The 14,302-nt window shown below is 38.6% G+C and overlaps 1 protein-coding gene across 1 annotated transcript; it reads left to right on the top strand.

The window, feature by feature from the left end:
• The first annotated feature begins 3,578 nt into the window (after positions 1-3,578).
• LOC306804100 (alpha-1-antitrypsin-like) lies at positions 3,579-10,466 on the top strand. The gene is made up of 5 exons (XM_079310278.1): positions 3,579-3,731; positions 6,443-7,108; positions 7,904-8,174; positions 8,808-8,955; positions 9,767-10,466. The coding sequence occupies exons 2-5, from the start codon at positions 6,463-6,465 to the stop codon at positions 9,959-9,961; spliced, it is 1,260 nt and encodes a 419-aa protein (XP_079166404.1). The 5' UTR covers positions 3,579-3,731; positions 6,443-6,462; the 3' UTR covers positions 9,962-10,466.
• Positions 10,467-14,302: the final 3,836 nt, after the last annotated feature.

Below are 14,302 nucleotides of genomic sequence, written 5' to 3'. Positions count from 1 at the left end.
TGGGTCAAATTGAAAGACAGAAAACTTCAGTGAGCACAATGGTCTTATCCTTCTCTATTTTCTGTGCAAGAGTCTTATGCTGTAGGTCCTGGCAATGGGTATTTGCATTTTCTAGACATGAAAGAAAAATGTCTGGTAAAAGGATTGGCTTGTGCAGTGTCATGTGATGCACACAGGTTATTAATACTTGTAATACTTGGGTGTGCTTAATCACCTGTGCCCATGCTGTACTGTACTTCATTACTACTATCCCTTGAATAAAAGTGCTAAGCATGGAAATAAGACACTTTCTGTAAAGTCTAGAGGATGTTTTATGGAAACTTGCAATTGAAGAAACTTTCAAATTTCATTTTGAAGCTGTATAAAGCTGCACCCTGCAGACCACATATTTTTAAATTATCTATCACTGCTACCAAGTGAGATGTCATGAAATAAAACTGATAAAAATGATTCTGTCTTCATTAAAATCAATAAAGAACTAATGTAATGCTCAAGACCTCTGAAAGTAATTTTTTATTTTCACATCTAATGTCAGTGAGGAAGTTAGATATGTCATTTTTTATTTTACAGATGAGAAAATAGAAGCCTATTAGTGTTAGTGATGCTCCCAAGGCCAAAACTGGCTGCTCAACAGAGATATCATCTATCCTGAATTTTCAGCAATTCTCTCATCAGGTGGTCCATCACAATCTGAAATCATTCCAGCATCCTGAACAGTACGTGGCCAATGAAAGATATTATTGGAGATCTTTATGGTCAATATGATTATTTTGTCACCTATTTTGGCAGTTAGGAAAAAAAAAAAAAAAGAATGCATACTATTCTTTCACAATAACCCTGATGGAAGTCACCCAGATATTATTAATATTAATATTAATATTATTCATATTAGTGTTACAGAAATATTCAGGTCTGAAAAGAAAATCTATGGTAAAGCTGTTACATGTAAAATTAATGAAAAATCAGCCTTCTTTTGAAATATTCTTTGGCCTAAATAAAGATTTCTAATGCTAGACCAACCTGCCTACTCTCCTGCCCCTTTTACAGGAGACTGTGGTTCCTGTGTCATTCCTGCCAACCTGTACACACCAAAGCAGCAATAGGGGTTCAGTTGTTTTTAGCAGCGCACCATACATTTATACATTATATATTTAGTGTATAATTTACAACTGGAATTGGTTTTCCAACTGAAAAATTATGATGAGTGTTCACTATTGGTCATTGCCATTGGTAATTTTTTTTAAACTCTTGTCCCTGTTCTCTACTTAGTTCATATGAACGATGCTGATTGAAATGAAAAAACGTTCTGTGAGCAGAATTTACCCCTCCTTGTGCAAATTTTCTTCAATATATATAGACTATATTTCATCCTAATTTCACAGTCCCTTTCTACTGAATTTTGTCTTGCTGACAAGACAGCAGAGAAGATTCTCCAATAAATATTGAAAGCATGGCATGACCACTATGAGCAGATTGTGCCTTTATTTTTCATTATATATCTCATCCAGACTAGAAAAAACATAGTTCATCAGATATATGTACATCCCCAGTCTTTACAATTTTTCATCACTCTGAGTGCCCTATCCTTTCCAAAGACTATTACATAGCTCAAGGCTATCAGCAAGGAAATGAAGGGGAAGGCAATATCCATTTTCTTCCTGATTCCATACTCTATTTCCTTCATATTGCTGCTCTGTCATGCTTGTGGTCTATGTTCTTTGCACTAAAAAGTGTAAGCTATGACGTAATAGATTTATAGGTATACAATTTCTTGATATTGGAAGTAATTTGTGTAATTGTGAGCCATAATCCCAGAATTTTATTGTTGCTTTATTGCTGCTAAATTGACACAAAAAGTCTAATTTTCTTACCTAAGGTATAGAAGCATAACAAGAACACTGGACAAGCTGATTGCTTCTTTTGCCATTGAATATACCAGCCACTGGTTAATTAAGAACTCTTTAAACCCACTTTGGAATGTTCTATCCAAAACAAAACAAAACAAACTGTCATGAAGATGTTTGCAAGGTATTAGTAAATGCATGAAATCAATATATGGCTCAATTTCTTCTAAAGACATCAAAATGTGAGCTGAGCTGTGGTGTAGAAATTGACCTATATGAACTATATAGCAGCAATATGGACTCAAGCAATGTAGACTTTATGGTGGTTTTAATTATCAGAAGGAATAAAACACATCTGTTTTGTTATTTCTGTGTTCTGTACTTTTCTTCCTATAAAAAATAAATAGTAGAGCTACAGAACAGGTTCACTGGATAAATGACCAGCATGAAGCTGGTTAACATGGTTTCATGGCAGAGTTGAAGCTGTGGTCAGCAGGGAGGTGGGACTGCAAAGGCTCCTGGCAGTGCGTGCTGCACCTGGCATGCCTGTGTCTGTCTGCTCATCATTTTCATTTCCAGCTGCTGTACTGCCTTATTTCTGCTGCTATAATGAAATGGTAAGGAAATGCCTTGTTAAAGTTTAGCTTAACATTATTAAAAACAAAACAGTAATTACAAGGCATCACAAATGAAAGAGAAAACAAGAGGCTTATGACCATTTTGTAACACACTTCGCCCTTGACCACCATGACCTGTTATTCACCTGGGCTTTGATGAGTAAAATAATCTCTGTGTTTGTGACCTTTACAACCAGAGTTAGAAGGAGCAAGTAAAAAGGGAAGAGAGGAGGAGGGAGAAGGGAAGAAATATAGAGGAAAACAAAGAAGGGGAGTGTCCAGACAATATTTATCTATGCTCTGTCTCCACGTTTATCTATGTTTGTAACAACAAAATTACACATGTGAGTAAACAAGTACAAAGAAAAGAGTCATCACAAATGGGGAAATGTATTTTATGTCACCATGCAATCATGGTCTTTGTTGTTAACTGGAAAAATTCAGTCATCTTGATTCATCAGCGTTTCTTTCCTATTGGGAAAAGTTAATAGAAACAAACAGCACTTGTTTTCATTTGAACAATTTAAAAGTGTGTGAGAGGGCAAGAAGAATGAGAAGTGGGTGCACACATGCAGTATGCCAACATGTGGGAGTAAACACCTGCTGCTTGTATTCCCACACCTGCCCAAGGCAGAGACTGAGATGCACACAGGACTGAGATAGATGAAGGGACCGCATCAGCCAGGGTGGGAAACCTGCCATGGAAATGTGTCTACCACTTACCCCCTCAGTGGTGTTAAGCTACAGAGTGAGAAGGTGCAGGCTGTTCCTCTGCCATCCACAGACAGGCTGAGGATCGTGGAGAAGATTTGCCTGTGGATAGATTTTGGAAGAGCACCAAGGCGATGCGATCCGTGGCTCTCAGCTCCATGTGTGCTTCAACACAACACACAAAGTCTGGCTTCTGGCACCAAGACTTAGCACCTGTTTCTAGTGATTCCAGCCACAACCTACTGGTTTCCAGTAGGGTCCCAAACACACAACATTTGCACAAAAGCTCCTCCACATGGTCAGAGGCTACAGAGAGGATGGCACAGCTGCTGTTGAGATGGCTGAAGATCGTCAGTTTCTTTGGCTGAATAACAGAGACGATCCTTGCGAGCCCTGTTTCATCAATATTTGCTTTGTTCCCTCCTTTTTTTTGGTTGGCTCTAATTTTTATCAGGTCTGTGTAATGTTTAACATCTCAAATGAAGCAGAAGATGAAGCAGTATAAGTAACCGTGTGGGGAACACCGTGGTCTGCTGAATGCAACGGGGCTTCTGATTTTGTAAGTACAAAATGCATTTTTTAAATGCATTTTTTTAGAGAGTTGGAAATTGTGTTTTCTGCAGTCAATGGAATTTTAATATTAGGTTAATTTCATATTTTCTGTTTGTGATTTGGCTCTATGTGGATGCTGCAATGAAATATTAACCAAGCAGACATGCAAGGGACCAGTGGGACCTGCTGTTCTGGGGGAATATGCTTAGACTGAGATCAAACTAAAAACCCTTTGAAGTCATGGGGACTTATTAAGTACTTGTTAAAAGAGAATACTGATGTAATCACCTTTCAGGTTGGAAACAGCTTTCACAGTGACTCAAAATTAGTATAATCCCTCTAGTGACTGAACAACCAGGTCCAATTTAAAAACTCTTCTAGTGACTTAATTTATAAAGCAACAATTGAATTGCTCAGGCCAGGCTCTCTAATTAGGACTGAATGTAGGGGGTGGGTGGAAGGCCACAATTTAAATTTAATTGCCCCTTTTACTCCCATAGACAAACTAATATGTGGTCTGGAAGAGAATTGTTTTTGAATTTTCAGTTTGCATAAAAAGGTTCTTCCAGATTTGACTAAGCCTTTACAATTTCTTCAGCTTTCAAATGTTAACAAAAATATTGGTGTCAGAAATTTTCTAATCTCAAAATGTTGAAATTGACATGATTTTCATCCCTAAAAGGAAAAGTATGTGAGGAAAACTTGATGAAAATATTCAGTGTGTTCCAGCTTTTGATAGAAGTACTTATTTTAGATTTCTGTTGAGAGTTATGATACCAGGAGAAGTTTTTTAACTGATCTGTTACAGCAGAAGTTAAAAACAAAGCCATGCCTAATATAAATTTGCTGCAGAAAAAAACAAAAAAACAAAAAAACACACTCTTTGCTTCAGAAATTCTTTAAAATTTAGGCTAAGCTCTATATGGACACAAGAAGTAAAGTTATTTTTTTTCTTTCTCACTTAAGTGTCCAGTATCTCAAATACTAGAGAAAAATAGACTATGACATGTTAAACATCAAATACTTTTGAAACACCTTTCGTGCTGTATTATTCCTTCTTTTTTTCACATACATAAGGGTTGTTTGGATTTTGCCTTTCAAATTTTTTTTTTGGCTGTGAAAAAGAGGCAGAGTTCTGCTTAAAAGAGACACAAATAGTTAAATCATATTACTGTCTAGGGCCATACTCCATCTTTTGTTTTAAGGAGTTTCAAATTTAGTGTTACCACTTGTTACTGGGGTCCCTGCAGTGGGCCCTGGCTGCTCTTGGGCAGACAGTACACTCAGATCCTGGCAGATAGGAGAACACACAGCAATCTATATGTTTGCTATGAAAACAAGAAAAAAACATAAATATAAAAACAAAATAACTGGTTAATCGCCCAGAATCCTTGAATTTGGGTTGCCATCAGAAACTCTAAAACTTTAAATAATATATACAGCCATCTTTCACATTTAGGAATGAATGTAGGACATGGACATGGGAAAATACATTCCTGAAAGAAAAGAATACAAACAGGTTGTATTGGCTGAGAAGAAGAAGAGGACCCATGACAGTAGAAAAGTAGAAACGTTTTCATGCTGAATATGTGAGGGCAAAAAGCTTATTTTCATTGATAGCTCGTTACAGCTCTGAAGAAGTTTTATATGAGATGCCTCCCCAGAGGTGCAGGGAACTGAACTCAGTGAACCAGAGTCTTGTTCCAGCCTGTGGGGAGAGCACGTGGCTCGTGTGAAGTATATCATGTCAGCTTTAGGAGAACAAGCACAATGAAGAAACCTGTAATCTCCAAGGGAATTAATCTGTGTCCTTTGATGTCCAAATGGGATGAGTGCTCCTCTTCCTCTTTGACCCAGGTCCTTCCCACATTCCTTGCAGGTTAACCCATGGTGAGGGGCAAAACCACCATTTAAGAAGTTACAAACTCTTGTTGCAGCTCTCCCAAAAGGAGGATGCCTTCATTCCAAACATTCACTCTTTATCTGATGCAAACCTGCTGCTTGCCACATGCCATTGTGCCCACCTCTCTGTGCACTGCTGTCATGGCACAGGGTGCTCCAGGCTTTTGCCTTGAAGTTCATGTAGATGACCTTCTTCCATCACTTATCAGTTGTGGCCAGTAACTGGCCATGTGAGTAACCATGAAGTAAACAGGGCTGTGAATTTAACAAGCAGAGCACAGTCCATGATAGCTCTCTGTCCATGTACCACTGCCCTGAGGAAAGTGAGAGAATTTATTCAGTCCCAGTGAGTTGTGAGCTGCCTCACATTTCCTCACATTTATCAAATTGCTTTTGGGATGATGCTGTGGAGTATTTGATTTCTTTGAACCCCACACTCTGTTTTACCTTGCAATAACTTCTTTGTTTAGATGTACTCTATAGGAGATGGTGTTTTGGGAAGATGACATCATTATTAAAAAAGATTATTATGGACTGTAGCTTTATATTTTCATTGCCAATGGAAAAAAAAGTATTGCTTCTTAGAGCAGTCACCATGGAATGCTTATACTTTATTATGCCTGACATTTAAATCTATAATCTATTTGAATTTGTTAAATAAGTTTGACATTGTGCCCATGAGAACTTTAAGCATGTCATGTATGGTAGATATTTACAGTTGAACTATGCAACATTTATGCTAACAAACTATTCATTATTTCTTACTACCAAGCACATCATTACCATCTGCTCATTTAATGACTGTTTATTTTGTAGCAGAATAATTGGAAAAGAAGATGAAGTGTCTCCTGTGCCTGTGTTTACTCCTTGCTGCTTTTTGTGCTGTAACCCACTGCTGCCCTGAAGACATTTGCCGTGAAGTCAACAATACCAACCTGAAGGACGGAAGAGAAAATTTATTAACATATAGTTGTGACAAGAAAGGTTCTAACTATGCAGATTTTGTATTTAGATTTTACAAGCAGGCTTCATCAAATGAAGCAGATAAAAATGTTTTCTTTTCTCCCATGAGCATCTCCACTGCCTTTGCCATGCTGGCAGTTGGTGCTAAATCAACCACTCTGTCTCAGATTTTTGAAGGACTGGGCTTTGACAACCTGACTGAGACTCGCACACATGATGTACATGAAAGTTTTCACAAAGTTTTGTCAGTACTGAACTGTGGTGATGTCAATATCACATTAAATATAGGGAATGCCCTTTTTACAGCTACTGGGTATGAACCACAGGAGTCATTTTTACAAAATACCAAAGAATTTTATGATGCAGATTTTTTCTCCAGTAATTTTCATAAACCAGAAGAAGCTACAGTGCAAATCAATAAATATGTAGATGAGAAAACCAAGGGGAAAATTCCTGAATTAGTTGGTCATCTTGATCCAAGTACTGTACTGGTTCTTGTTAACTATATTTACTTTAAAGGTAAGATACTTAACATAATATTTAAATTGATAGTTTTGAAACAAAATAAAAATTTTAGGGAACTTCTGATGACTTATTACTAGAGTGACAATTTAGGAAAGAGCTAGAATGTGCAGGACCGTTCAATTAAAGATTAGATCTGGCCAAAAGCAGAGCATCTGACTGTTGAGAAATAGTGATTTCTTGTGTTTGACTTAATTTGCTTGAAAGCTACTCTAGCTTGAGGGTCTACTCTACTGGATCCTCATAGACAAGGATCCACATAGTGTCACCAGTCAGAATTGGTGGACTGGCACCCTTGCACAGTGACCCCAGTTTTATGGTAGATCTACTAGGTGGTCTTCATGAAAACCTGGGACATAGCATCTCTATGGCGTGTTCTTCTGGAGCCTTGCTGAAATGTTAGCACTGATAAATTCCATACCAGGCTGAGTGCAGTCAGCTTGCATGGGGTACAGCCCAACTGAAAAGGCATAAGAAGGTCCTGTGACTGAATGCTTAAATGATTGCCTTTAAAATGGGATGAAAGGCATCACATAGGCTTACAGTAGAAGAAGGATTCTCAAGTGGTCATCAGTCTTTGGTGTTCTTCAGCAAGACATGATGTGCTCACATGAAATATGATGAGCTTACTGCACAGCTATAATGCTCTATTGTGTGTTATGGAGGAGATTGGAGTCATTTAGTGAGCCCCTTCCCCCATCAATATACCTCCACATTAAAGCTGATCTAATTTAGATGTGCCTTTTTTTGTGATCTTCACATTTGAGTACAACATCTCTTTTTCCCCATCAGCTGCCTGGGAAAAGTCCTTCGATCCTTTCCTTACATTCGAGGATGACTTTTTTGTGAACACAAATGCATCTGTTAGAGTCAACATGATGCAGCGTGAGGGTACTTCAGACATTTACTATGACCAGGATCTCTCCTGTGTGGTGGTAGAGCTGCCTTACCAGGGCACTGCACGAGCCTTGCTTATTCTGCCTGATGAAGGGAAGATGAAGCAAGTGGAGGACGCTCTCTCCAAGGAAACTGTTTGTAAATGGGACAGCAGACTTAGGGCCAGGTAACTCTAAGTTTGGATTGCTGTATTTGGGGATAGATCACTGTTTTTAACAGAAAATGCTAATTTCAGATCACCTCCAACTGGACATAATGCTCTGATTTCAAAAAGGGAAGTTTTAAGCAATTCCCCAAATGAGCCAGAACAGAACATAATCACTAAGAAACTGCAGTCTCTGAGACCTGACAGAAGGGGCCACAGCCTTGTAACAGCTGCCTCAAAACTTGCTTGGCTACTTTTTGACTTCTTACTTCTTTTTTCATGGTGGTAACACAATTAATTTCCTTCACCATGTCTTAGATTTTATCCTCCTTTTCCCTTACTTTAGGCTTTCCACTAGTGGTCTGCTCACTCTCTGTAACCCTTTAGCCAAAAAAACTCTACTAGCTGGGCATGTGGCACTGGGATGAAAGAGTGACAATGAAGAAATTTGTTTCTTTTCCCAATATCAGGTAGAGAATGTAGGTGCAAGAAGCTGGTGCATCTCTCAGGATGCCAAAATTGCTCAAGGAATACAAAGACTACCATCAAACAAATCTGCAATCCAAAGAATGCTTTCAAGTGCTGCTGAGTTGTGTACTATCCACCCTGCTGGCTGCAAGGGCTCACTGCTCTTTTGTTCCCTTTGATCAACAGGAGATTAAATCTGCAGTTACCAAAGTTTTCTATTAGCGGTTCTTACGACGTTAAAACCCTGTTGCAGCAGATGGGCATTACTGAAGTGTTCTCAGGAAATGCTGACCTGTCTGGAATTAGTGGCAAGCATGATCTCCAGGTTTCACAAGTAAGTAGACAGAGCAGGTGATGGGATGGTGGTTGGTTGTTTTGATCAGATGTGTCTGGGATTTTTAAAGACTTTATTTCCTTCTTTATATTGCTGAAGTTATAAGTAAAACTCACCATGACATGTAGAGTCCAGCTCAGTAGTTGTGTTTTTTTACAGAAAGAATCTTCTGGCTCACTTTTGCATTACTTTAATGCTGTTATTAAAAAGCTGGATATTAAATATGTAGAAAAATTGGGCAACGTTACAAATGACTTCTTGGCACTGGAATACAATAGTTTACATGAAGTTGTGTCAAGTAAACTACAAAGGAGGATTTCATTTTGATATTTGTATTGATTAATATCTCAATTTTAAATCCCAAAGTTTTCAGGAAATCTCCAGTTTGCAGTAGCAGAATTTGTCCATGTCAGTTTGAGCTATGATTTAATGCTAAAGGTGGCAAATGCTGCCCTATATTGGCATTTAAATAGAAGGTTTTAATTAACCTTGAAATAAGAGAAAATGTTTCCAATAGAAGTCCAAACCATCTAAGAAAATAAACTAGCTTGAAATAGGATATTTTTATCCCACTCTATTCAGCACTGGCAAGAATGCATTTCAATGTGTCCATGCTAATTTTTGGCCCTACTTGCTCCCTCCTGGCATAGAAAATACTCTTGCTTCAAACTGTTGATTTACCATACAATACAGTTTCATCCTGGTTTTATTACTTCTTTCTTCTCCTAAATGTTCAGTGAGAAGACAATTTATTTTATTCCTGCTTCCTGTCCCGTATATAACTCACAGCGTTTTCTCCTATTCTGTGCAGGCAATTCACAAGGCCTTGCTGGAAGTTGATGAGGCTGGAACTGAAGCTGCAGGAGCCACTGCCATAGTCCTCAACAGATTTTCCTATATTTCTCATACCATCAAATTCAACAGGCCCTTCCTCATTTTGATCTCTGACAAACAAACTGGCACCACACTTTTCATGGGGAAAATTGTTGATCCTACTCAGGAGTAATTGCTGGGTTATTTGGCATACTGATACTGGGTATGGATTATAATGGCTACAGCATTTGCAGTTTTGGGCTAGGTAGTGCTGCTAACTAGTCTCTGATTGATATTCAGAAGTAATTGAGAAATTTTCTTTTCAAATTAATAGGAAAAAATTGTAAAAAATCACCATCAACTGACACTTTTAAAATGTAACATTTTCTCCAGCTGAATAATTGTATTGGGCTTGCATGGCAAGGTTTTGGTAGTGGGGGCCTATAGGGGTAACTTCATTAAGAAGCTTCCCTCATATCTGACAGAGCCACTGCCAAGCAGCTCCAGGATGGATCTGCTGCTGCTGAAGGCTGAGCCTATCAGGAATGGTAGTAACACTGCTGTGGTAACATATTTGAGAAGGGAATAAAGTTATTTCACAGAAGTCATTGTGGCCAGAGGAGAGCAGAGTGAGAAAAAATGACAGAAACCACCCTCCAGTGGAGAAAACGAGGGGAGGAGGTGCTCAGGGGCCAAAGCAAAGATGCAGCTGCAGGTGTGGTGCAGACCATGGTGAGCTGGCTGTCACCATGCATGCATGCAGCCTGTGGAGGACTGTCTTTTCATTGTCCTGCTCTGGTTTTGATTGGTAATAAATTCAATTAATTTCTCAAAGTTGAGTCTGTTTTGCCTGTGACAGTAATCAGTTTATGATCTCTCCCTATACTAATCTCATGAACCTTTAGCCCTAATACTTTTTTATCTGGCTTTGGAACTTTAAGTGTAATTCCAAAATATCTATATTAGGGATTTTCTTAGTGCTTGATTAAAGCCATGTTTCATCACAAAATATAGAATGTAAGACATCAATTTAATTTTATTTAACACCAAGAGATTTCTCTGGATAGACAACTTCATTTCAAAATAATAATTTTTGTTCTCTGGTGAACTTGTTATTCTAAAAGTTTTTTTGCATAAGAAGGGCTTTTTTACACCAAGAGAAAAAGGTCTATAGGGCAAATTCTACTAGTAAAATGTACTATGAATGCAATAATGATTTCAGTATATCAGCTATGATATACTGATCCTTGCAAGAAGCCAGCCTTTCAGGGTGATTCTTCTACTGTTATCTGCAAGTAGAACTGTTATGCAAGGAGCCCCAAGTTCTGGGGATTATAGGAAAAAGAGCCCTGTGCCACCATCTCCTGGTAAAATAAAGGAATGGACATGACAAATTCTGACTCATTTTCAAACCAGATAGAACAGTATCTTTCTGGTTTGTTATTGTGTTGATAGGGAGTTTTATTTTCTTGCTAAGTTTTAGCTGCAGGTTTGGCAAAATGCTGCAATTGAACATACTGCTGTCACACAAGATTGATGGTTTGGTATTCTGGCAGGTTGTACATATACAGATCAGATCAGCAGTGGAAAAGAGGCAAATTAAATATTAGAAATTTCTGGGAAAGGAAAAAAGAGCAAATCGCATAGCAAATCTAAATCTCTGGGTCACCCACACATGGACCTGTAATAACAGAGGGATAAATGAGAGCTATTAAATCTTCAGAAAAACTGTAAAGTTAATCAAAGGTCTGGAACAGCTCCTGTTGGAGGTGATTGATTTTCAGCCTCGAAAAGAGACAACCTAGAAGTCATAATGACGGCAAAATTTATTTGTGGCAGAGTTTGGGCAAAGGGTTACATTACCATACCTGATGCCAGAGCCACAGACCATCAGCTGAAGCACGTAGGAGCCAGGTTCTCTGCCAGAAAAAAGTGATGGTTCTGCACACACAGCCAGTGTGTGTGGAGCAGCACATTGCAGGGTGATGCTGCAATTCCAAAGGTGCATCAGCACACCACCTGCTCCTCCTGTTCCTGACACAAATTACCAATGATCAGTATGGCTTTTCTTTTTAAACTTGTATCTTTGTCCACAATGCAGCCTACAAAAGTAGGGATTGCATACACTGCTTTTCCATTTAATGTTGTGTCTGTTACATATTTCACAGGAGTAAGCCCTGCTAAGCTGCTCCTTTTTCAGGGGCCCAGGTTGCTGGTGGACTCAGGAAAGGCAGGACCAAGGTGCAAATAAAGGGCATTTGGTTGGAGGCAGGTGGGGAATGGGGAAGAGTTTGGAATGCAAGCTTAGAGGAGAGAGTATGGAGGTTTCTCCACAATATGTTCATCTTCCATTGTAAATACCTTTTTTTTTTTTTTTTTTTTTTTTTTTTACGAGAAAGATTGATGAAGTTTTGCATTCAAAATGCTGTGAGGATGATGAAGGGTGAAGCAATTTGCATTTGCTCCTCATGCACTCCTCCTGGTGCTGCCCTGAATGACAGACCTGGGTTTACAGCACTTTTTGTGGAAAATGTTAGGCCCAACCCAAAGAGACAAAATAATAAAAGCCCTTTACCTCTCAACCATCTCTTGCACTGCCACCCTCAGGCTTTTCCTTTTGAGGGAAAATTGAGCTAATACAAAAGGAAAGATTAAAAAATACCTGTTTACTCAGTCAGATTGACAGACTCTGTACTAAGGGCTCCAGAAAGCAATGCATTGTGTCCTTCCACTACATTAGCACTCTCCCCAGAAGGTGCTCTCCCTGCATGAGAAACAAGTGAGATTTGGATTATTTTCCATTCTAATATTAAGCGATATAAAAATATTTTAAACCTGAGGATCACTTTCAGATGTAAATGAAATTATAAAATAAATAAAAGTAAGACAATTAAGTTGATTAGGCTACAAATAATAAGGCTGAGAGACATTAACTCTCTCAGACAATCTGTCATCAGAAAAGAAAATGCCCCTTTATATTGCTTCATATCAGTATGGAAAAGAACACTCTCATTTTTACTAGCTTTTAGAAAAAGAAAAAGGTTTAAAACAAATTATATAAAATCTACCAAATGTGTGATTCTTCAAAGTTCATAAAATTTTTGGGGCTATTATTTATATTTCTATATTATTTTTATATTATCATATATCATATGATATATTTATCTATACATTACCAAAGTATCACAAGTAATTTGAGATAGCATTTCTTCTTTCTTTCAGTTCCAGTCATATCATATAAATTATTATTGTCACAGGTTCTGTTCAAATTTAACAAAGGCAATGATTCTCTTTAGCAGAACTACTGCTATGACTAGAATTAATAACACTTTCACCTCTTCATCAATAATTTATCACATTCAGAAACAATTCCTAGGTTCTTTGCTTCTTCTTCTATTTTAATTGTTCTCAGAGGGCAGCCCAAGTTTCCTGTCTGCCAGACTTGTGCATGTATTATTACACTAACACATCACACTTACTAGATGATCTTTTTCCACTACTGTGAATACTTAAAGGTGGGTGCATTCACATACATGTCTTTCACAGATAGATAAAAACACATACAGTTATTCACACACCATTTTCTATACATATCACATAAGTAATTTTATATTTTACTTGATTTTTAAGCAGAAGATCCCCAGAAGGAGAGCTGTGAATTGCCTTTCCCCTCACTTTCTTGTCAACCTCTTCAAGCCTGTATATGAACCAAGTGACTTGGTGTCTGATGGTCTCAGGTAGAATGGTTTGAGGGTCTTGGAACCAGATCAAGTGATCAGGTGTTCCAGCCCCTAGGTTTGTTTGCAGAGTGATTAACACTGCTGAATTCAAAATAAGAAGGGTCTGTCCTGTCCTGTTTTGCTGCTTGACTATGCAGCCATATTAAACAACCACAGACAAGAACCTTGATTTGGGATTGAGGGGAAGAAAGTCCAGCTCCCTTTCCAGCATTGCCTTTGTTGCGTATTTTCTACAAAGCCAGGTGAAAGCTCTTCCCCAGTTTCCCAAATACTTAGTCACAGGTGATGGCCAACAGCAATGACTAAAAGCTTTATTGATTGTCAATGTCTCACTAGAGTGATAATGTCACGTTATTCTCCTAAGAAACTTAGACTGTTCACCAATCACACAGAGTCTGCTCTGCATAGGAAAATCCCCAGAACCATTAAACAAGGTGTTGAAGGTTGTGACTGAGGTATACAGTAAGGCAGAAGGATTTTCTAAATCCAAACCCATTTTGAAATCCTGCCAGAGAGAGGTTATGGCTCCAGCAGTGCCCCAGGACGAATTGAAGAGGACATTGTGGCAGGGATGCTGTGATCACTGTGAGTGGTGCTGGTCAGACAGAGCCAGCCATGACAGGTATGGCTGTGGCTGTGGCTGTGCCTGTGCCTGTGCCTGTGCCTGTGGCTGTGCCTGTGCCTGTGGCTGTGCCTGTGGCTGTGGCTGTGCTGTGGCTCTCTTGCCAAACACCCACAGCAGCAGGTTTCTCCTGTCTATCCACAAGCATGGAAGCAGCAGAGATGCAGTCTCT

Source organism: Erithacus rubecula (assembly GCF_903797595.1).
Source record: "Erithacus rubecula genome assembly, chromosome: 6".
Lineage (NCBI taxonomy): Eukaryota > Metazoa > Chordata > Aves > Passeriformes > Muscicapidae > Erithacus > Erithacus rubecula.
Note: the sequence above shows the minus strand (reverse complement) of the source record. Positions and strands in the feature narration are given on the sequence as shown.